At 34.8% G+C, this 18904-nt stretch overlaps 12 protein-coding genes and 2 non-coding genes across 14 annotated transcripts; 7 read left to right on the top strand and 7 right to left on the bottom strand.

Annotated features, from left to right (window-relative positions):
- Positions 1-96: 96 nt before the first annotated feature.
- LOC106432462 lies at positions 97-948 on the top strand. The gene is made up of 2 exons (XM_013873302.3): positions 97-584; positions 674-948. The coding sequence occupies exons 1-2, from the start codon at positions 438-440 to the stop codon at positions 764-766; spliced, it is 240 nt and encodes a 79-aa protein (XP_013728756.1). The 5' UTR covers positions 97-437; the 3' UTR covers positions 767-948.
- Positions 949-984: 36 nt separating this feature from the next.
- Positions 985-2774, bottom strand: LOC106432461. The gene is made up of 2 exons (XM_013873301.3): positions 1912-2774; positions 985-1273 (listed from the first exon to the last, which is right to left on the bottom strand). The coding sequence occupies exons 1-2, from the start codon at positions 2614-2616 to the stop codon at positions 1157-1159; spliced, it is 822 nt and encodes a 273-aa protein (XP_013728755.1). The 5' UTR covers positions 2617-2774; the 3' UTR covers positions 985-1156.
- A 1831-nt stretch (positions 2775-4605) lies between these two features.
- LOC111204528 (eukaryotic translation initiation factor NCBP-like) lies at positions 4606-6444 on the top strand. Its single transcript, XM_022699528.2, has 6 exons — positions 4606-4855; positions 5324-5419; positions 5501-5605; positions 5679-5756; positions 5860-5979; positions 6059-6444. The coding sequence occupies exons 1-6, from the start codon at positions 4709-4711 to the stop codon at positions 6185-6187; spliced, it is 675 nt and encodes a 224-aa protein (XP_022555249.1). The 5' UTR covers positions 4606-4708; the 3' UTR covers positions 6188-6444.
- A 300-nt stretch (positions 6445-6744) lies between these two features.
- Positions 6745-6816, bottom strand: TRNAW-CCA. Its single transcript has one exon. It is a non-coding gene; the product is annotated as a tRNA-Trp (tRNA).
- A 115-nt stretch (positions 6817-6931) lies between these two features.
- LOC106432493 (auxin-responsive protein SAUR21-like) lies at positions 6932-7529 on the bottom strand. The gene has a single exon (XM_013873331.3). It carries the CDS (start codon positions 7356-7358, stop codon positions 7068-7070), a length of 291 nt encoding a protein of 96 aa, XP_013728785.2. The 5' UTR covers positions 7359-7529; the 3' UTR covers positions 6932-7067.
- Positions 7530-8012: 483 nt separating this feature from the next.
- LOC111211762 (auxin-responsive protein SAUR21-like) lies at positions 8013-8751 on the top strand. The gene has a single exon (XM_022713032.2). The coding sequence runs from the start codon at positions 8065-8067 to the stop codon at positions 8578-8580; it is 516 nt and encodes a 171-aa protein (XP_022568753.2). The 5' UTR covers positions 8013-8064; the 3' UTR covers positions 8581-8751.
- A 698-nt stretch (positions 8752-9449) lies between these two features.
- On the bottom strand, positions 9450-10019 carry LOC111204531 (auxin-responsive protein SAUR21-like). Its single transcript, XM_022699535.2, has one exon. It carries the CDS (start codon positions 9849-9851, stop codon positions 9555-9557), a length of 297 nt encoding a protein of 98 aa, XP_022555256.1. The 5' UTR covers positions 9852-10019; the 3' UTR covers positions 9450-9554.
- A 550-nt stretch (positions 10020-10569) lies between these two features.
- LOC111211758 (auxin-responsive protein SAUR21-like) lies at positions 10570-11082 on the top strand. The gene has a single exon (XM_022713028.2). It carries the CDS (start codon positions 10686-10688, stop codon positions 10974-10976), a length of 291 nt encoding a protein of 96 aa, XP_022568749.1. The 5' UTR covers positions 10570-10685; the 3' UTR covers positions 10977-11082.
- Positions 11083-11753: 671 nt separating this feature from the next.
- LOC111204530 (auxin-responsive protein SAUR21-like) lies at positions 11754-12290 on the bottom strand. The gene has a single exon (XM_022699533.2). It carries the CDS (start codon positions 12188-12190, stop codon positions 11891-11893), a length of 300 nt encoding a protein of 99 aa, XP_022555254.1. The 5' UTR covers positions 12191-12290; the 3' UTR covers positions 11754-11890.
- LOC111204526 (auxin-responsive protein SAUR21-like) lies at positions 11754-14640 on the bottom strand. The gene has a single exon (XM_048749363.1). The coding sequence runs from the start codon at positions 14497-14499 to the stop codon at positions 14221-14223; it is 279 nt and encodes a 92-aa protein (XP_048605320.1). The 5' UTR covers positions 14500-14640; the 3' UTR covers positions 11754-14220.
- On the top strand, positions 13041-13540 carry LOC111204525 (auxin-responsive protein SAUR20-like). The gene has a single exon (XM_022699519.2). The coding sequence runs from the start codon at positions 13041-13043 to the stop codon at positions 13329-13331; it is 291 nt and encodes a 96-aa protein (XP_022555240.1). The 3' UTR covers positions 13332-13540.
- A 598-nt stretch (positions 14641-15238) lies between the features above and the next one.
- Positions 15239-15792, top strand: LOC106432498 (auxin-responsive protein SAUR21-like). The gene has a single exon (XM_013873336.3). The coding sequence runs from the start codon at positions 15357-15359 to the stop codon at positions 15651-15653; it is 297 nt and encodes a 98-aa protein (XP_013728790.2). The 5' UTR covers positions 15239-15356; the 3' UTR covers positions 15654-15792.
- A 111-nt stretch (positions 15793-15903) lies between these two features.
- TRNAW-CCA lies at positions 15904-15975 on the top strand. The gene has a single exon. It is a non-coding gene; the product is annotated as a tRNA-Trp (tRNA).
- A 361-nt stretch (positions 15976-16336) lies between these two features.
- Positions 16337-16955, bottom strand: LOC106432504 (auxin-responsive protein SAUR21-like). The gene has a single exon (XM_013873347.3). The coding sequence runs from the start codon at positions 16815-16817 to the stop codon at positions 16527-16529; it is 291 nt and encodes a 96-aa protein (XP_013728801.1). The 5' UTR covers positions 16818-16955; the 3' UTR covers positions 16337-16526.
- Positions 16956-18904: the final 1949 nt, after the last annotated feature.

Genomic DNA, 18904 nt, shown 5'->3' with positions numbered 1-18904 from the left:
GTATGATACAATAATACAACTACATGAGTGGTAGTTGAGGTCAACCCCTTCTAGACTCCCATTTTTTAATCTATTTATCCTTCATATACATTTACTCTTTGTAATCATCGTATTCGAATAGTTTAATTCAAAAATCTCTCTGAAAGTGGTTTTGTAGAATTTTAGGACTTAACTGTAAGCACTAAAAAATATATTTGGGGCTGTTTTATAAAAGCGTTGGAATATTATGCGTTTATAAGTCGTTGACGTATATGTCAAGTTTCCAATTCCCATCTTCCCTTTGCTGAAAATTTCAGAAACGCGTTTCCTTTTTGGCAGCGAGAGCTGAGAGGGGAGACATGTGTTAATTAAATTTCTCTTTTCTTTAGCTCTCACAATTTCAACAACCCTTAGATTTTTCAGCACATTGAGATCAAATCCAGTTTCCATCAGGAGATATGTGTCCGTTGAGATTCCTATTGGTGTTCTTCTCGGCGGTTCTTGCCGGATATTTTGCATGGAAGACGGTGAGTTCATCGCCGGAACTCATCTCTGATGACTCACCGGTCGAACTGAATGATAAACAAGGACTCAGTTTCAATAAGGTAAGCATATATATCTTCTTGCTTTTCTTGAATTTTTGTTTTCAGTTTATGGGAGTTTTATGATGTCTCCTTTTTTTATCACCTAACAGAAGATGGAGAATGGGTTCTGGGTGTTCGTCGACATGGCTAGTGGAAGATACCTTTGGAGGAATCTCAAGGAGATGAGAGAGAAAACTCAATGAAGATGATTTAGGTCAAATTTTCGTCTCTTCCTTGTGCAGAAAGTTAAAGAGACAGATCATAACCAGACAATCATAACCCTCTATGTTTCTTCTAACTCTTACACTGAGTTTTGTAAATTTTTATTCATTGATACTTCTGTTTGTAATCTGAAATCAAATAAAGAGTTTGTAACTTTCAAGCAGTTTCACTTTACTATCCAAATTTTATAGGCATCGAAAATCAAAAATATAAATCATCAGATAAATAATGTAGAATTTATAAACCATCATTGATTGAATTTCCTAAATTCATATTATACAAGCTGTATGGAGAGAGCCCGTTGGTAATTAGACAGTAGACATTTGGCTCTGATGAATTTATTATCCTAAACGGATGTGGCTATAATTTTTTCAAGGTCCATCGTAGTATCCTCCAAAAGATATTTGAGCTCTTGCCACCGGAAGACCTTTCATCACAGAGATTGCTTCATTAATCTTTGTTGCATGCTTCACTACTTCGTTTATTCGCTGCAACGTACCAAAATATAACTAAATTATGTATTCGTATAAATCAACTTTAAAAGATAGTCATGGAGTTACAGCGAGTTTGAACATTTAAAAGAAATAGTCTGCCACATGATATGACACTAATCTAGATGATAATAACCTCTCTACAGACTACAGTTACGTATAAATACACATATAAAGACAATGTAAGTAACTTCTCACAATTTGCCACGACGCTTAACACATCCTTATCACTTTGGTCAATCAAAGATACATACTACTTTGCTGATCGTTAGCTTCCAATGAAACCAAACACGTACGTAAATGTATTGAAGTCTACATTTAACTCTAATAACAATTAGCCACTAACCATATAAAATAAAAACCATTAGCCACCAAGAAGAAGCATACCAAACTAAATGGTCTTGATTCATCCAAATAGATCAAAATCCCATTACAGGTTTTCTATTTTTTTTTTTGGATTTATGGGATATAATTCAATATAATTTGAGATTAATGTTATGAGATTAAAACCAAGACGGCATTATCTAACTAAGAGTTTTAGCAAGGTCCTTCAAGCAACACTAACCTAAAATTCATTTGGTTCCTTTGAGAATTTTGGTTTGGATTCAGAATCTTAATTATTAAAAGAGAATTACCTTATTATCATCAGCGTAAATCCGGAACCTGAGGATCTTATTCTTGTTTCGACAACCTCGGATGCTATTGCTTTGTCCAAGGAAGAACACACAGAAGGTGGTAACAGCAGCAGCAACACCAAAGGAACATATAGCTCCAATTCCATTAAGACTCATCTTCCACAGATTCATTTTTTCACCACATATGTTCTTCTCTTCATCCCAATCAACCCCTTTCTTGCTCCTCACGTCACCGCCTTCTTCAACCTTTGTTCCCATCTCATCATAGTACTCTTTTGCTAACACTCCTGAGAGAGACTGTTTCTCATCGTTCTGAGGCAGAGGACTTGTGAACCTCAGTGGTAAGTCTACTTTCATGTCGACAAATTCGTTTTCCTTCGCTGTTTTGAAGGTTAATCTTGGCGACGGAACAGAGTCCGTCAAAAGTTCCGGATCCTGGTTCTTCTTGTGATTTGTGTCGTCCACGGTGTACACGGGTTCCCAAGTTATGGGAACTTGGAGGAGCTGTGTGGGGACCACGCTTGACATTCGATGGAACTCTGTTTCTCCGACAGGATCCTGTGTTGGGCAGATGAAGTAATCCATGTCGAAGCTTTTTTGGGTGTTTCTAATGATCTTCATGGCTGCCTCATGATCCTCTTCTTGATCGAGATTGAGAATCTTGTAGGGACTTTTGGGGATTAATTCCCAATCTTCTAAATCCATCTCTTCCGAGTTGTTGATTGGTTTCTCAGGTTAGGGTTTCACAAAAAGAAAGGGAGTTTTTAGGTTTGATAGTTTTGAGGAGAGGCCTCTATGTCTCTCTCTCTTTCTCATTGTTGTGAAGGTGTTTCTAGATCCTTTAATAGAGCAAAGAAGAAGAAGAGACCAAAACAAATATTCAGAATCCAAAATGGTTATGGTGATTTAGAGACATGAAGTGACAAAAAAGATGTTACGTTTTTGGACCCACGTTAAGAAGTAGAAGTATCAATTGTCTTCTTTGACAAGGCCCCTTCTCTATTTGATATTAGATTTCTCATAACCATTGGTTTATACAAATTCATAGTGATGAAATCATATTTTAGTTAGATGATGCTTATGAATAATCTTTAGTACTAACTACTAAGTTCTACTAAACAAAATTGGATCGTAGGTTGAGTATTTTTGTTTGTTTATGGATTAAGACGTCTTTCCAGATGGCTAGAGAAGACGAGAGTTCATTAGTTCAACCATAAACTTGGTACCACCACCATTTGAACGTTTTTCATAATTTAAATATGGTTCTTATATTCAAGTACACTAATAAACTTTTGTAGTTAACAAACAATTCCAAAGAAAAAGGAAGAAAGTATTACGTGTGATACAAGTCACCTGTTTAGTTTTGAGGAAAAAATAATATAGAGATAGCAGTGGAGAGATTCGTTTTCTGAATTTTTTGACTCCATCTCTTAGTTCTGCTTTTGCCTTTTGTTGCCAACTTTATAAACATGAAATAATCACGAGATTGCTTCCTTGATTTTAGGCTTTAACTAAATCAGTTTAAAACTGAAATTAAGTTTAATCTTTAAAAGAGCTTAATCTTAGACTATCATCAAACTGTGATAGAATTTAAATAGATTTAAATTGCATTTGTTGACCAGAAGATGATAGAATCACATTGGTACAAGCTTCTCAACTAATAATTCCTAAGTGGAAAAGATCTTTATAGAGATTCTAGTGTCATACACATACGCAAGAACGACAGGCAACGAAACTTCAACATGTGAACCACAGTGATCCACAAGTCGCCAAGTTTGTTTCACATGTACGACCCAAGTGTCCACCTCTAGCACCAATTAAACTAAACCGTTGATATTAGTCCATATAGACAAAATGAAGTGGACACATGACAAGAATATTCAAGAAAGAAAGAAAAGTATTCACAAAGAAGCAAAACATGATTTACATACAGTGACAGGAACTCCAAAGTTATGAAAAAAATATGTCCATAAAAAGTCAAGCAACCTAACTACTAAGCTCATCGATAATAAAGTATTTTCAAGTCACCCTTTATGCAGAGTGGGAAGTAGATTTTCCTAACTAGACCGATGCAAGTGCGTTCTTTGCTCTTTCTTAATTGGAAGCTTCTTGTTTTGGTGAGTCTCAGCTTAATCCGTAGCCTACTAACAACAATTATGTGCATGCAGAGCTGGTTTTGAGATTTTAGGGAAACAGAAAAAAAAAAGAATTACAAGTTCGGAAGTCTATATATATTTATGTAAATTATTTCTTAAATTTTGGGGATTATAAACCAATGTTTCATTTGTTGTGTGACTCTTCTCATTTTTGGGGATTATAAACCAATGTTTCATTAGGGATTATAAATTTTTACTATCACTTACTTTTGCAGACACAAGAGATCGATCGAGACTAATTGAAAAGATTTATGTTTTTAGTTGCTGTTGGTGTATATGTTTACATACCCAACAATTCTAAATTTACTGCTGATTTACCACACACAAAAAAAAAAAGAAACATTATAATTTGGAATGCATGTAAGCTTTTATACTTCAGCAGACAAAAAAATCAAAAGTACCAAACAAATTAACAGAGGAAATTAATTCATCAACAAATGATTTGTTTTGTTAATTAAAGAATAAAAACTAAAGTCTTTTGAGGCCCATTAGAAGAACCCAATAGGGCCCATTAGTTGACCTCTATGTAAACAAGAGACTATAGTCAAAAAGAGTTCTCCGTCTCACCCTGTCTCTGTCTCCTTCCTGGTTAGATTAGATAATTAGGGATTCGAAACCGAAACGCCTGCAGCATCCCTAAAATGGAGATCACGGAGCGGAGGGACGATGAGATCAGAGACGCAAAAGAATCCGCAAACATCGACAACATCAAGTCGCAGTACGTTACCGACTCCTTTTCCGATGAACGCTACTCTCGCGAGCTCAAGGATGGTCTTCATCCTCTACGGGTCCGTCCTCTATTCCTTATTATCCATTCGATCCTCAATTTTTGAATCCGATCTTAGCTGAAACATTAATCCTCGTGCGAGATTGAGCTATTAATGTATGGTAGTAGAAAGATTCAGATTTTGAATGGTGTGAAATTAGGGTTTGCGATTGTGAGATTACACCATTGTTGAGGAAAGATTATACAATAGCTCCTCATTTTTTTCAATTTGAATCTGATCTTAGCTGAAACTTTGCTCCTCGTGTGTTCAAGATTGGTATATGGTAGTGGAACGATTCGGATTATGTTTCTGGAGGTTTTGTTGCGAAATTAGGGATTATGAACATGAGATTATACCATTGTTGAGCATTCTTCGTTTGCTTAGCTTAAGATTGTATACTACTAGCTCAGTGGCTCTTAAGATTGTGAAATTAGGGATTTTGAATAAGAGATTATATCTTTTTTTTTTGTGTCGTGTAAAATTTTGTAGTACAAGTTTGCGATTTGGTACACACGTCGGACACCAGGAGTCAGGAGCCAGACGTCTTACGAGGATAACATTAAGAAGATTGTTGAGTTCAGCACTGTAAGCGCTAGAAATACTATTCTTGAAGCTGTTTGCTTATCTTGTTGATTTATTGAGATCTGGATTTGGTGTGGTAACTAGGTTGAAGGTTTTTGGGCCAGTTACTGTCACCTTGCTCGTTCTTCTCTTTTGCCTAATCCAACAGATCTTCATTTCTTCAAGGATGGGATTCGCCCCTTGTGGGAGGTAGGTGTTTATAGGAAGAAGAACTCTTATACATAAAAAATTGTATCTCTTAGCCTAAATTCATATCCTTTAGGATGCTGCCAACTGCAATGGAGGAAAGTGGATCATTCGTTTCTCCAAAGTTGTATCTGCTCGCTTCTGGGAGGATCTGGTGAGTTCATCTTCTTTATGTGTGGTCATTTCTGTTGAGTATTTACATAAATGTTTTCTGGGAATCATGTTATAACCCTTTTCATTTATTTGTTTTGTCTCAGCTTCTTGCGTTGGTCGGCGACCAGCTTGATGATGCTGAAAACATTTGTGGGGCGGTGCTGAGTGTCCGCATCAACGAGGACATCATTAGTGTATGGAATCGCAATGCCTCTGATCATCAGGTGAGAAAACTGTTCACAAAGAAGATCTCCTTTCTTTTGTTCGGTATACTTATTCAGTGCCATGTTTTTCTGTGAACAGGCAGTGATGGGGTTGAGAGACTCAATCAAGCGGCATTTGAAGCTGCCTCATGCGTACGTCATGGAGTACAAGCCACACGATGCTTCTCTTCGCGATAACTCATCCTACAGAAACACATGGAGAGGATAGGGTTCAAAGTGGAGTGTTGCATCACTTGAGGTGTTAAAAGATTCGGAAGCTCTCCTGCAACCTAGGATGATATATGGATCTGAACCTTTGTTTCTGGTAGCATACTGTATCAATGGCTTACTGAAAATCCTGGCTACTTCTGCAACAGTAGTTATTAAGTCGTTTTCTTGTTTCTGAATCTTCTTGTTACTACCTTCAATGGTTCGAGTCTTGTTTCAAACTCTATTGTTTCATTTTCAAAAGAAAACTTGAGCTCACTTACTGGTTTACATTGTTATGACTTCTGTCTCAAACAAGATGTCAATATACAATTTCACTTCCTGCTATTGTCTCTGATGTAAATCTACAGACGACAAGCTTTGTATGGGCCATACAACACCCAAAGAGATCATGATTCTTGAATAACAACATCAATATTTTAACGTCGGTTAGGAGACATTAGATTACCGAACCAAGACAGTGGAACACCAAGACAGTGGAACGAATGAGCGCAGCAAATGCGAACAACAAATCTGGAGCCAAAAAGAAAAAAATATCCGGATTAATGTTCGGGATTTTGAACCCGACGTGAATCGAACACGCAACCTTCTGATCTGGAGTCAGACGCGCTACCATTGCGCCACGGATCCGGATGTTTAATTGGCTTAATTCAATGGTTAGATAATTATAATTGCAGGTTCTTCTAATGTTGTGTATTTCGTTTTCAAAGATCCAGCCAAACCGTATTTGACATGATCATGTTAATTGCATTGCATGAAAACTGAATTCATTTTATAACTTTTCGAGAAACTCTTTAAACATTCATCTATATACAATGAATAAAGTCTAACTCTAATTCTAAACAATGAATATACTATGAACAAAATGGTGAATACTCATATCATTGGAGCCGAGACGTTATGCTGATGAAAGTATCTTCAGGACAAGGAATGGTTAAGCCACCCATTGGATGATCGAACCCAAATTCTTCTTCTGATTTGCTGAGAAGAGCTTGAAACGAAGGCTGGCTCAAGTATGAGATTGGTACCACATATCTCATCTTCTGGCTCTCTCCTACGTACACCGCAAGAAACCCTTTAGGTGGTGCCGCCATGGCTACTCTTTTGCTTGTAGAAGCTGTTGCTCGGCCAAGAATCTTCTTTGCGCCCAATAGACTTCTCACTAAAGCCATTTCTGTTTTTTTTTTCTGTCTGAAAGTTTGAACTCCTTTGAAGCTTTAGAACAAATGTATGAAAATATTCAAGTTATTGGATTGCTGCTTGCTGGTTGATGATGGAAAGAGTGGGATATGTGTATTATATATAGATCAGTGAATGAGTTGAAGACTCTCTGAAAAATCTTTGAAACTTGTGGCCTTGAGGCGTTGCACATGGTTCTGTCTTTAGCATTTGGAAAGGTTGAGTTTAATGCAATTTGTCTTGGTTGATGATATAATTAATTGAATGTAGGACAATAAATTAAAAAAAAAAAACATACACATATGCAATGCACAAGGGTTTGTTTTCTCAATGTTTGTTTTGATAAGAGGTATGCCATTGTCAATAATAAAGGCCAGCAAGTTGCTGTTCTTCATGTTCTGTGGTGATCATATTCTCACAGCTCTGTGGTCTAAATGGATTTAATTAATAAGACCTCAAAGTAGGGACCTGGAGTTTCTCAACAACAGAACATCAAGTCTCTGTCACAAGTTAACTTGTTCTTTGATGATATCTGCAACTAGGATCACACTTGACAGTTGTTACTCAAAGAAGATTATGATAGGCTTTAATCAGAAGGGTCAGTGTTTGGTTCTTGGTGAAGTCATTGTCGGAGACAAAGTTGTTGAGAGATAAGACATCATCAATCAAGACAAATTGCATTAACCAAGAAGTTTCAAAATGCTAAAGACAGAACCATGTGCAACTCTGTTCTTGTCTGTCCAACGCTTCAAGAGCACAAGTTTCAAAGATTTTTCAGAGACTCCTCAACTCATTCACTGCTCTATATATGATATACATATCCCACTCTTTCAATCATCAACCAACAATCAGCAATCCAATAACTTAAATCTTTTGATACATCTCTTCAAAAGCTTCAAAAGAATTCATACTTTCAGACAAGAAAAAAATATAGAAATGGCTTTGGTGAGAAGTCTATTGGGTGCTAAGAAGATCTTGAGCCGCTCTGTAACGGCTAGTACACCAAAAGGGTTTCTTGCGGTGTACGTTGGCGAGAATCAGATCCAGAAGAAGAGATACGTAGTTCCTGTCTCGTATTTGAACCAGCCTTCGTTTCAAGCTCTGCTCAGTAAATCTGAAGAGGAGTTTGGTTTTCATCATCCGACGGGTGGCTTAACGATCCCTTGTCCTGAAGATGCCTTCATCACGGTGACTTCTCTGCTAAAGGGAAAGTGATCCGAAGAGAAGAGAGATCTAACGTTATGTAGTCCGAGTTAGAAATAGATTTATTCAATGTAAATAGGTCAACCTTTTTCCTCGGTTCTTTGTGAGAAAAGAGTTGTTCCAAGTTACAAAGTTCAATGTGAATGTCAATTTTTGTTGTCTAATATAAGTGCATCTTGAATGTTTGGCAAATTTTTGGATTGCTTGAGTGTTAATGATATGAAGAGTTTGTACCGTTTCAGGATATATATAGTAATCAATGGAATGAGTTGAAACTTGTTGCCTACGCGAACAGAGTTTCACATGATTCTCTCTTTCAAATATTAATTAAGAAACGGATGTTTGTTTGATTGAGCTTCAATTGCGTAAGTTAGTTCTAAGTAAAGAATATACAAGTGTCTCTCACTTCACTATTTTAGGAGAACGCGATATATTCCAGTCTTTGAGCTTTGTTAGATATTAAAAACAGAGTGAACATACATTGGATTACATCATTGTTGTTTTCTCTCATGGTTACGTGAGTTCCAAGACGATTTCACAGTACATGTTTTAAGCCGTAGTTTTTTTTTGGTATACATAGATGTATTATCTAGTGTACTAAAATATCACTCAATCTAAGAATATGTGATATTTTAAATTTGCTTTCGTTTTTCTATTTTATATTTTGCATGAAAATATATATTTGTTAAAGTCAAAATTTGTGATATGTTAATAGTTTTATTTCCAAGTCTGTTTTATATTTTGTATGAAAATATTTAGTTTGGTTTAGATGATAAGTATCATGTAATTTGTTTAAGATATTATTTAATTTTAATATCCAAAATTTTAATGTACTTCTGCAAAAAAATTTGTCCAAACTGTATTTGACATGATCGTGTCAATTGCATGAAAACGGAATATTCTATTTATAACCTTTTCGAAAAATTCATCTATAATACAATGAACAAGTCTAACTCTAATTCTAAGAACAAAATGGTGAATAATCATCATTGAAGCCGAGAAGTAACATTGATGAAAGTATCTTCAGGGCAAGGGATCGTCAAGCCACCCATTGGATGATCAAATCCAAACTCTTCCTCGGATTTACTGAGAAGAGCTTGAAATGAAGGCTGGTTCAAGTATGAGATCGGCACCACATATCTCTTCTTCTGGCTCTCTCCTACGTACACTGCAAGAAACCCTTTTGGTGCGGCCGAGGCTGCCCTTTTGCTTGTTGCGGCTGCTACTGTTACGGAGCGGCCAAGAATCTTCTTTGCACTCAACATACTTCTCAGTAAAGCCATTTCTATTTCTTTTGTGTGAAAGATCAAATTATTTTGAACCTTCTGAAAATGTATGAAATGATTTTAAGTTATTGGAATATTGCTTGTAATTTGTTGGTTGATGATAGAAAGAATGGGTAATGTCATGTGTATATATAGAAAGATGAATGAATGATCTGAAACCTCTCTGAAAATTCCTTGAAACTTGTGAGTGTAGGACAGACTAGAGCAAAGTTTCACATGGCTTTGTTTTAGTTTAATACGATTTGGATTGATTGCGTGTGGGACAATAAACTAAAAACATATCCATATGCAATTCACAAGGGCTGTTTTCTCAATGTTCTGTACGTTAGTCTTATGCTACTATCAATAATAAAGACCAGCAAGTTTCTATTCTTCATGTTCTGTGGCCATCATATTCCCTCATCTCTATGGTCTAAATGGATTTAATTTATAAGACCTCAAAGTAGGGACCTGAGGTTTCTCACCAACAAAACATCAAGTCTCTGTCACATGTTAAGTTGTTCTTTGATTATATCCACAAATAGGTTAACACAGGACAGTTATACATTAAAAACTGATTACCTTCACTTCTTCTCTTCATTTATTATGCAGACATGAGAAAACAAACCGATAATGCTCGTTAGGTACCGTTTCTTGTCATCTATCATATCTAGAAGACAAAACCATGTGAAACTCTGTTTGTGCATGTCCCATACTTAGCAATCTTCAATCTATTTATACAATCCAGAGACAGAACCAAGTCTTCAATTCACCAAGAAATCCAAACCTTTTAATCTGAGCATCTAACACTTCTTTCAGAAGCTTCAAATTTCAAATTTCAAGACACAAGAAATGACTTTGTTCAGAGGTCTCTTGGGTGCCAAGAGGATTATTGGTCTTTCTGTAGCGTCTACAAGCAAAAAGACAGTTTCAGCGCCAAAGGGGTTTCTTGCGGTGTACGTTGGTGAAGACCAGGTCCAAAAGAAGAGATATGTGGTGCCCATCTCGTACTTGAGCCAGCCTTCGTTTCAAGCTCTTCTCTGTAAATCAGAGGAAGAGTTTGGATTTGATCATCCAATGGGTGGATTAACGATTCCTTGTCCTGAAGATACCTTCATCAGTGTGACTTCCCGGTTTCAATAATGTCCTAGAAGAATAAAGATCTGACATTAGTTAGCCCGAGTTAGAGATAGAATTATTCAATGTAAATATGTTAGCTTTTTCTATGAGTTATTCAAGAGATTACAAAGCTCTGTGAGGACAATGGTTTATTAGTCATACAACTTGCAGCAAGTTTTTTGATAAAAATTTCATCATTCTTGCGTACACAATTGTCTATGATCCATATCTGTTTTCAGACACAAACCAATATATGGCCATATGGGTAGTATGTTATATCTTCAGTAATATTTTTATCTTATTACAAGTTAGCTTTTAATCTGAAGATTACCATCTCAGTAATCATTTAGTGAACGCATTACACATCTAACCCGATTGACAAACAAAATTTGTTGATTATATTGAAAAGTTTCCTTAATGTTTTGTATGATTAAATAATTGAATTTACACTGAATTTCATATTCTCTGCAACAAACTTCTCTGTATAAGATTAACTCTGTTTGATGACTAGATCATTATTTTGGAGCTAAAAGAACGTTATTACAGAGTTGTTACTTGTGATATTCAAAGAAAAGAGTTTCACATAGTTTTTTTTTCTCAAGAAAGAGTTTCACTCAGTTTTGTGTTGCAGATGTGTTAATCTGGTTTGACTGTAGGACATGTAACATGGTTTTGTTCTTCATGCTTTGTAATGATAATCTTATTAGTTTTTTTTTTTCATATTTTCAAAAATTATTTATGTTGAATACAGAGACACACCGGATGAAGTATTGATCAAATAAGAGCAGAAGACATTAAAGATTATTGAGCGAATTGTGTCTATGTCATTCACTTTCAAAAAATTATAGAACAACTCTTTCAAGAAGAAGAGAAAAAAATCATCTATTAACAAGGTACAAGTCTATCTCTAATTAGATGAACAATATGATGGATAATCATCAATGAAGCCGAGAAGTAACATTGATGAAAGTATCTTCAGGACAAGGGATAGTTAAGCCACCCATTGGATGATCAAACCCAAACTCTTCTTCAGATCTGCTGAGGAGAGCTTGAAATAAGGGCTGGCTCAAGTATGAGATTGGCACCACATATCTCTTCTTCTGGCTCTCTCCAACGTACACCGCAAGAAACCCTTTTGGTGGTGCCGCCATGGTTGCTCTTTTGCTTGTAGAAGCTGTTGCTGTTACGGAACGACCAAGAATCTTTTTTGCACCCAATAAACTTCTAACCAAAGCCATTTGTCTGAAATTTTAAACTCTTTGGAAGAGATGTATGAAAAGATTCAAGTTATTGGATTGCTGCTTGCTGGTTGATGATGGAAAGAGTGGGATTTGTGTATTATATATAGAGTAGTGAATGAGTTGAAGACTTTGAAAAATCTTTGAAACTTGTGGTCTTGAAGCGTTGGACAAACGAGAACACAGTTGCACATGGTTCTGTCTTTTGCATTTGGAGACCTTTAGTTTATTGCAATTTGTCTTGATTGATAAGTAGGACAATATATTAAAGACATACTCCATATGCAATACACAAGGGCTTGTTTTCCCAATGTTTGTTTAGATAAGACATATGCCATTGTCAATAATAAAGACCAGCAAGTTTCTGTTCTTCATGTTCTGTGGTGATCATATTCCCTCATGACTCTGTGGTCTAAATGGATTTAGTTAATAAGAACTATAAGTGTGGACCTTAAGTTTCTTAACAACAGAACAACAAGTCTCTTTCACAGGTCAAGTTGTTCTCTGGTTATATCAACAACTAGGTTCACACAGGACAGTTATACGTAAGAAAAATTGAGTACCTTCATTTCTTCTCTTCATTTATTAGACAGACATGAGAAAACAAACAGATGATGCTCGTTAGGTTTCGTTTCTTGTCATCTATCATCTCTAGAAGACAGAACCATGTGATACTCTCTTTCTGTATGTCCCATGCCTTCAATGGTTCCAGGGTGGTTTTCAGTCCATCAATCTATTTATTATAAATCCAGAGACATAACCAAGTCTTCATAAAGCAATCCAAACCTTGAATCTGAGCATCTAACCTTTTTTCAGAAGCTTCAAATTTCAATTTTCCAGACACAAGAAAATGGCTTTGTTTAGAGGTCTCTTGGGTGCAAAGAGGATTATTAACTTTTCTGTACCGGTTACAAGCAAAAGGACATTTTCGGCACCAAAGGGGTTTCTTGCGGTGTACGTTGGTGAAGACCAGGTCCAGAAGAAGAGATATTTGGTGCCAATCTCATACTTGAACCAGCCTTCTTTTCAAGCGCTTCTCAGCAAATCCGAGGAAGAGTTTGGATTTGATCATCCAATGGGTGGCTTGACGATTCCTTGTCCTGAAGATACCTTCATCAATGTGACGTCTCAGTTTCAATGAAGATGTTCAAGAAGAAGAAGAAAACTGACATTAGTTAGCCCAAGTTAGATATATAGAATTATTCAATGTAAATATGTTAGCTGTTTTCCTCATTCTTTGTTAAGAAAGAGTTACAAGAGGTTACAAAGCTCAAATGTCTATGCCATATTTCTAAGAACACAAACAAATATAAGATTCTTGTCTTATGACAAATTAGCTTTTTTTATCTTCATTAATATTCTTGTCTTATGACAATTATATTTTAATCTTAAGATTACCATCTCAGTGATCTCACTGCACAATCAAATGACCCTAAAGACCACTTATATGCAGAGGATACCTCGTTTTGAGACAGATTTAAACAGCTTTGGTATGGCTCGATTATCTCAGTGTTTTGGATACGTTGGATCACATGACATTTGCTAGAAGTAAGACAGAGCAAGCATTCAGTAACACATTACACATTTTACTTGACAAACGAAATCTGCTGATTATGTGGGAAGTTTTTCTTAATGTTTTTGTATGATCAAAGGAAAAGGTGTCTATCTATTTACAAAGATTAACTCTGTTTTATGACCGATATCATTGTTTTGGAGCCGAGAGACTTTACTGAGCTGAAACTTGTGATGTACAAAAAACAGAGTTTCACATAGATATGCGTTTCATATGTTTTTATCTGGTTGACTGGAGGACAAGCAACATGATTTTTGTTCTTCATGCTTTGTAAAGATTCTCTGGTGAGTTTTTTTTTTTAAAAAAATTGAATGGTATTCACTTTTAAAAAAATATATGGCATTAACATAGATCTTCACTTAAAAAATATAGAACAACTCTTTCAAGAAGAGAAAAAAATTCCTCTATTTACAAGGAACAAGTCTATCTCTAACTAGATGAACAATATGTTGGATCATCACTGAAGCCTAGAAGTAACGTTGATGAAAGTATCTTCAGGACAAGGGATGGTTAAGCCACCCATTGGATGATCAAACCCAAACTCTTCTTCTGATTTGCTGAGAAGAGCTTGAAATGAAGGCTGGCTTAAGTATGAGATTGGCACCACATATCTCTTCTTCTGGCTCTCTCCTACGTACACCGCAAGAAAACCTTTTGGTGCAGCCGAGGTTGCTCTTTTGCTTGTTGCAGCTCCAAGCATCTTCTTTGCACCCAATAGACTCCTCACCAAAGCCATTTCGTTTTATTTTTGTTGCTGAACGTTTGAGTTCTTTTGAAGCTTTTGAAGATGTATGAAAGGATTAAAGTTAGTGGATTGCTTGTTTTTGGTTAATGATAGAAAGAATGACTCAGTGTGTATATATAGATAGATCAATGAATGAGTTGAAATCTCATAGAAAAGAACTTTGAAACTTGTGGACTTGGATTGTGGGACAGACCAGAGCAGATCACATGGTTCTGTCTTAAGAACTATGGAAAAGATGCATTAATGAAATTTGTCTTGATGATAGATGAGTCACAAGGGCTTGTTTCTCAAAAAGCTTTAGATGATACATATGCCACTGTCAATAACAAAGACCAGCAAGGTTCTTTCTTCCACGTTCTGTGGTTGTTTATTTGTCCTATTATCTCATATCTGTGGTCTAAATGGATTTAATAAGAACTAAATGGGACCTGAAATTTCTCAACAACATAACAAGAAGTCTATGCCACCGTTGAAGTTGTTCTTTGATTATATTAGGATCACACATGACAATTATAAGTAAAATAGACGAATTCTTTCCTTAGAAACATTGAGAAAACAAGCCCCTTGTGAACTGGATATGGAGATTATCCAAGTACACAAATTGCATTAATACATCTTTTATAGATGTTAAAGACAGAACCATGTTCTAGCCTGTCCCACACTTGTAGACCACAGGTTTCAAGGACTTTTCAAAGAAGGTTCAAACTCATTCATTGATCTTTCTATATATACACATACCCCTTTCTTTATATCATCAACAAACAGGAAGCAACATATCCATCAACTTGAAGCTTTTCATACATCTGATCAATAGCCTCAAAAGAATTTTCAAACTTTACAAAAAAGAGATGGCGTTGATGAGAAGTCTACTTGGTGCAAAGAAGATTCTTGGCCTCTACACCGCAGGAGCTTCAACAAGCAAAAGAGCAGCCTCAGTGGCACCACCAAAAGGGTTTCTTGCGGTATACGTAGAAGAAAGTCAGAAGAAGAGATATGTGGTGCCAATCTCATACTTGAGCCAGCCTTCGTTTCAAGCTCTTCTCAGTAAATCCGAGGAAGAGTTCGGGTTTGATCATCCAATGGGTGGCCTAACCATTCCTTGTCCCGAAGATACATTCATCAATGTGACTTCTCGGATCCAGTGATGAATAACTGATTTTCCAGTATTTTATTTTTGGAGTTAGAAGTAGACATATTCATTGTAAATAGATGACCTTTTTTTATCTTTCTTCTTGAAAGAGTTGTTCTAAAGGTTTACAAGGTGAATGACATTTTTATGCAATAGACACGATCTTGTCAAATACATTTTTGATTGATCGTTGAAAACGAAGGAACCCTAACTTTGTATTATATCAAATCACGCTTAGATAAGTATACGTGAGTGTATAAACATCCGGATCCGTGGCGCAATGGTAGCGCGTCTGACTCCAGATCAGAAGGTTGCGTGTTCGATTCACGTCGGGTTCAAAATCCCGAACATCATCCGGATATTTTTTGCTTCCTTGCAAAGATTTCCCCTCCGGTTTTTCACCCGGTTTCACTAGGAGTATAATCTGCTGTCTGCATGGTGATGGTATACAGATTTTAGAAGAAAGAAAAAAAGAATCAAGAAAGAGGAAATAAAACCATAGTAGCATACGTAAGAAAACTGTTTAGGTTTGAAGAAAGCATAATCAATGGTGGATTATAATAAACAGAGAACTCTGTTTCCAGTATCTCTGTTCATGTTATCCTGTTCAGGGAAATCGATTTTGAGAAGGGAGTAGCAATTGTGAAAGAGAACTTAAGCAATTTAGACCACCCTTAGATATAACGAATCCAGAGAGAGAAAAAAAATTGAAGGCTCGTTAGCTTTTCATGGTTTGTGTTTTGGTTGCACATTCATTTAACTTGGGAGAAAAAAACATTCTGAAACTATTCACATTATTTAACTCTTTCACATTGTTAAACGTTAACATATTTACATTGTATGATTATATCTCTAACTAACGTTAGTTTTTTCTTCTTTTGGAACATCATCATTGAAACCTTGACGTCACACTAATGAAGGTATCTTCAGGACAAGGGATCGTTAAGCCACCCATTGGATGATCAAATCCAAACTCTTCTTCGGATTTGCTGAGAAGAGCTTGAAACGAAGGCTGGTTTAAATATGAGATTGGCACCACATATCTCTTCTTCTGGATCTGGTCTTCACCAACGTACACTGCAAGAAACCCCTTTGGCGCTGAAACGGTCTGTTTGCTTGTAACCGCTACAGAAACGCCAATGATCTTCTTTGCACCCAAGAGACCTCTGAACAAAACCATTTCTCGTGTCTGGAAAACTAAAATTTGAAGCTTCTGAAAAAATGTTATAGATGCTCAGATTCAGGTTTGGATTTGCTTTATTTACTCTACTTGGTGAATTGAATACTTGGTTCTGTCTTCGGATGTATAAATAGATTGATGATGAACATACACAAACAAAGTTTCACATGGTTCTGTCTTCTAGATATGATAGATGACAAGAAACTAAACCTAACGAGATGTTCATTTTTTTACGTATAACTGTCCTGTGATCCTAGTTGTGGATATCATCAAAGAACAAGTTAACCTGTGACAGAGACTTGTTGTTCTGTTGTTGAGAAACTTAAAATCCCCACTTTGAGTTATTATTAAATAAATCCGTTTAGACCACAGAGATGAGGGAATATGATCACCGCAGAACATGAAGAACAGAAACTTGCTGGTTTTTATTATTGACAATAACATATGTCTTATCTAAACAAACATTGAGAAAACAAACCCTTGTGAATTGCATTTTGTTTTTAGTTTCTTGTCCCACACTTAATTGATAATCTCATCAAGGCAAATTGCATTAAACTACAACTTTCCCAGTTGGTGAAGACAGAACCATGTGAAACCCTGCTCTAGTCTGTCCCACAAGCTTCAAGGATTTTTCAGAGAGGTTTCAATTCATTGGTTGATCTTTCTATATATACACACTAGGATAAGACCCGCGCCTTGCGCGGAATTAAGTTATTATTTTTATTATATTTTGGAGAATGAAACAATAGTTTGGCTTCATTTGGATTACGGGTGTTCAATCCGGATATCGGGTTAGTTTTGGTTCGGTTCGGTTTTTTCGGTATTTGGTTAGTAAAATATAACTACTATTCTAAATCCATATTTACTTTGACTTTAGTCTTTCACATACTTTTGAAAGATTTCAACTGGACGATTAAATTGATCAGTCAATCTTGTTGCTTTAAATCATTAGTGTTATATATATATATTATTTAGTTTGAATATTTATTAAATAAAAATTCATATGCGTTATATTTTATGATCATTTGTAACTTATTATAACAAAAAAAATAATCTATTAATCACAAAATTTTCAGAGTGGGAATATTCAAATTTCTAAATAATATATAGACGTTTTGAAAAATTCAAATATAACATATAAGAAAAAATATAAATGTTTTTATTATATATTTAATGTGATTTTTTAATATCTTTCAATAATATAAAATTTAAAAAAAAAGAACTAAGATACCAAAATTGTTATCAAATATTTATTATTCATAATAATTAATTTTCATATATACGTTAATCATATTAGGTAATTTCATAGCTTCTAATTAAGGAAAGTGCAAAAAACATTTTGGTAGATTATTTATCAATTCGATAGTTAGTTTAATAAAAAATATAATGTAAGTCAAGATGGACAAACCTATTTTTCTAAGAATAGTATATTTTATATAGTCATTTATTAAATGAGAATTTATAATCATACAGTTCTATGATCATTCATATCATTTTATAACTGAATATTTAAATCATCGATAAAAAAATTTTCAATGTGAAATTTTTAATAAGTTTATAATTTATAAATGTTTTTGAAAATTCATTGAAAGTTTTAATATTAAAATATTTATGTAATCTTATGGTATATAGTATAATCTATATATATATATATAAATATATATGTTTTATTATTAAATGATATTTTTTACTCATATGGTTTTAAAATAATGTGTATCTTCTTATAATATTAAATAAAAGTTCATATTAATACAATTTTATGATCATTTGTAACTTATTATGACAAAAAAATAATCTATTGATCACAAAATTTTCAGAGTGGAGATCTTCAAATTTCTAATAATTTATAGACGTTTTGAAAAATTCAAAATATAACATATAAGAAAAATTATAAATGTTTTTATTATATATTTAATGTGATTTTTAAATATATTTTAATAATATAAAATTAAAAAAAGAACTAAGATACAAAAATTGTTATCAAATATTTATTATTCATTATAATTAATTTTCACATATACGTTAATCATATTAGGTAATTTCGTAGCTTTTATTTAAGGAAAGTGCAAAACATTTTTTGGTACGTT

This window comes from Brassica napus, chromosome A2 (genome assembly GCF_020379485.1).
Source record: "Brassica napus cultivar Da-Ae chromosome A2, Da-Ae, whole genome shotgun sequence".
Lineage (NCBI taxonomy): Eukaryota > Viridiplantae > Streptophyta > Magnoliopsida > Brassicales > Brassicaceae > Brassica > Brassica napus.
The sequence above is the reverse complement of the archived record's forward strand: the minus strand, read 5'-3'. Positions and strand labels throughout refer to the sequence as shown.

Coding starts and splice junctions, on each gene's coding strand:
- LOC111211762 (XM_022713032.2), top strand. CDS start 8,065: ATGCTAAAGACAGAACCATGTGCAACTCTGTTCTTGTCTGTCCAACGC.
- LOC111204530 (XM_022699533.2), bottom strand. CDS start 12,190: ATGGCTTTGGTTAGAAGTTTATTGGGTGCAAAAAAGATTCTTGGTCGT.
- LOC106432493 (XM_013873331.3), bottom strand. CDS start 7,358: ATGGCTTTAGTGAGAAGTCTATTGGGCGCAAAGAAGATTCTTGGCCGA.
- LOC106432462 (XM_013873302.3), top strand. CDS start 438: ATGTGTCCGTTGAGATTCCTATTGGTGTTCTTCTCGGCGGTTCTTGCC. Junction 585..673: donor AAGGACTCAGTTTCAATAAG/GTAAGCATATAT, acceptor ATCACCTAACAG/AAGATGGAGAATGGGTTCTG.
- LOC111211758 (XM_022713028.2), top strand. CDS start 10,686: ATGACTTTGTTCAGAGGTCTCTTGGGTGCCAAGAGGATTATTGGTCTT.
- LOC111204531 (XM_022699535.2), bottom strand. CDS start 9,851: ATGGCTTTACTGAGAAGTATGTTGAGTGCAAAGAAGATTCTTGGCCGC.
- LOC106432504 (XM_013873347.3), bottom strand. CDS start 16,817: ATGGTTTTGTTCAGAGGTCTCTTGGGTGCAAAGAAGATCATTGGCGTT.
- LOC106432461 (XM_013873301.3), bottom strand. CDS start 2,616: ATGGATTTAGAAGATTGGGAATTAATCCCCAAAAGTCCCTACAAGATT. Junction 1,274..1,911: donor TTTACGCTGATGATAATAAG/GTAATTCTCTTT, acceptor GGTACGTTGCAG/CGAATAAACGAAGTAGTGAA.
- LOC106432498 (XM_013873336.3), top strand. CDS start 15,357: ATGGCGTTGATGAGAAGTCTACTTGGTGCAAAGAAGATTCTTGGCCTC.
- LOC111204528 (XM_022699528.2), top strand. CDS start 4,709: ATGGAGATCACGGAGCGGAGGGACGATGAGATCAGAGACGCAAAAGAA. Junction 5,606..5,678: donor GGATTCGCCCCTTGTGGGAG/GTAGGTGTTTAT, acceptor CATATCCTTTAG/GATGCTGCCAACTGCAATGG. Junction 5,757..5,859: donor CTCGCTTCTGGGAGGATCTG/GTGAGTTCATCT, acceptor GTTTTGTCTCAG/CTTCTTGCGTTGGTCGGCGA.
- LOC111204526 (XM_048749363.1), bottom strand. CDS start 14,499: ATGGCTTTGGTGAGGAGTCTATTGGGTGCAAAGAAGATGCTTGGAGCT.
- LOC111204525 (XM_022699519.2), top strand. CDS start 13,041: ATGGCTTTGTTTAGAGGTCTCTTGGGTGCAAAGAGGATTATTAACTTT.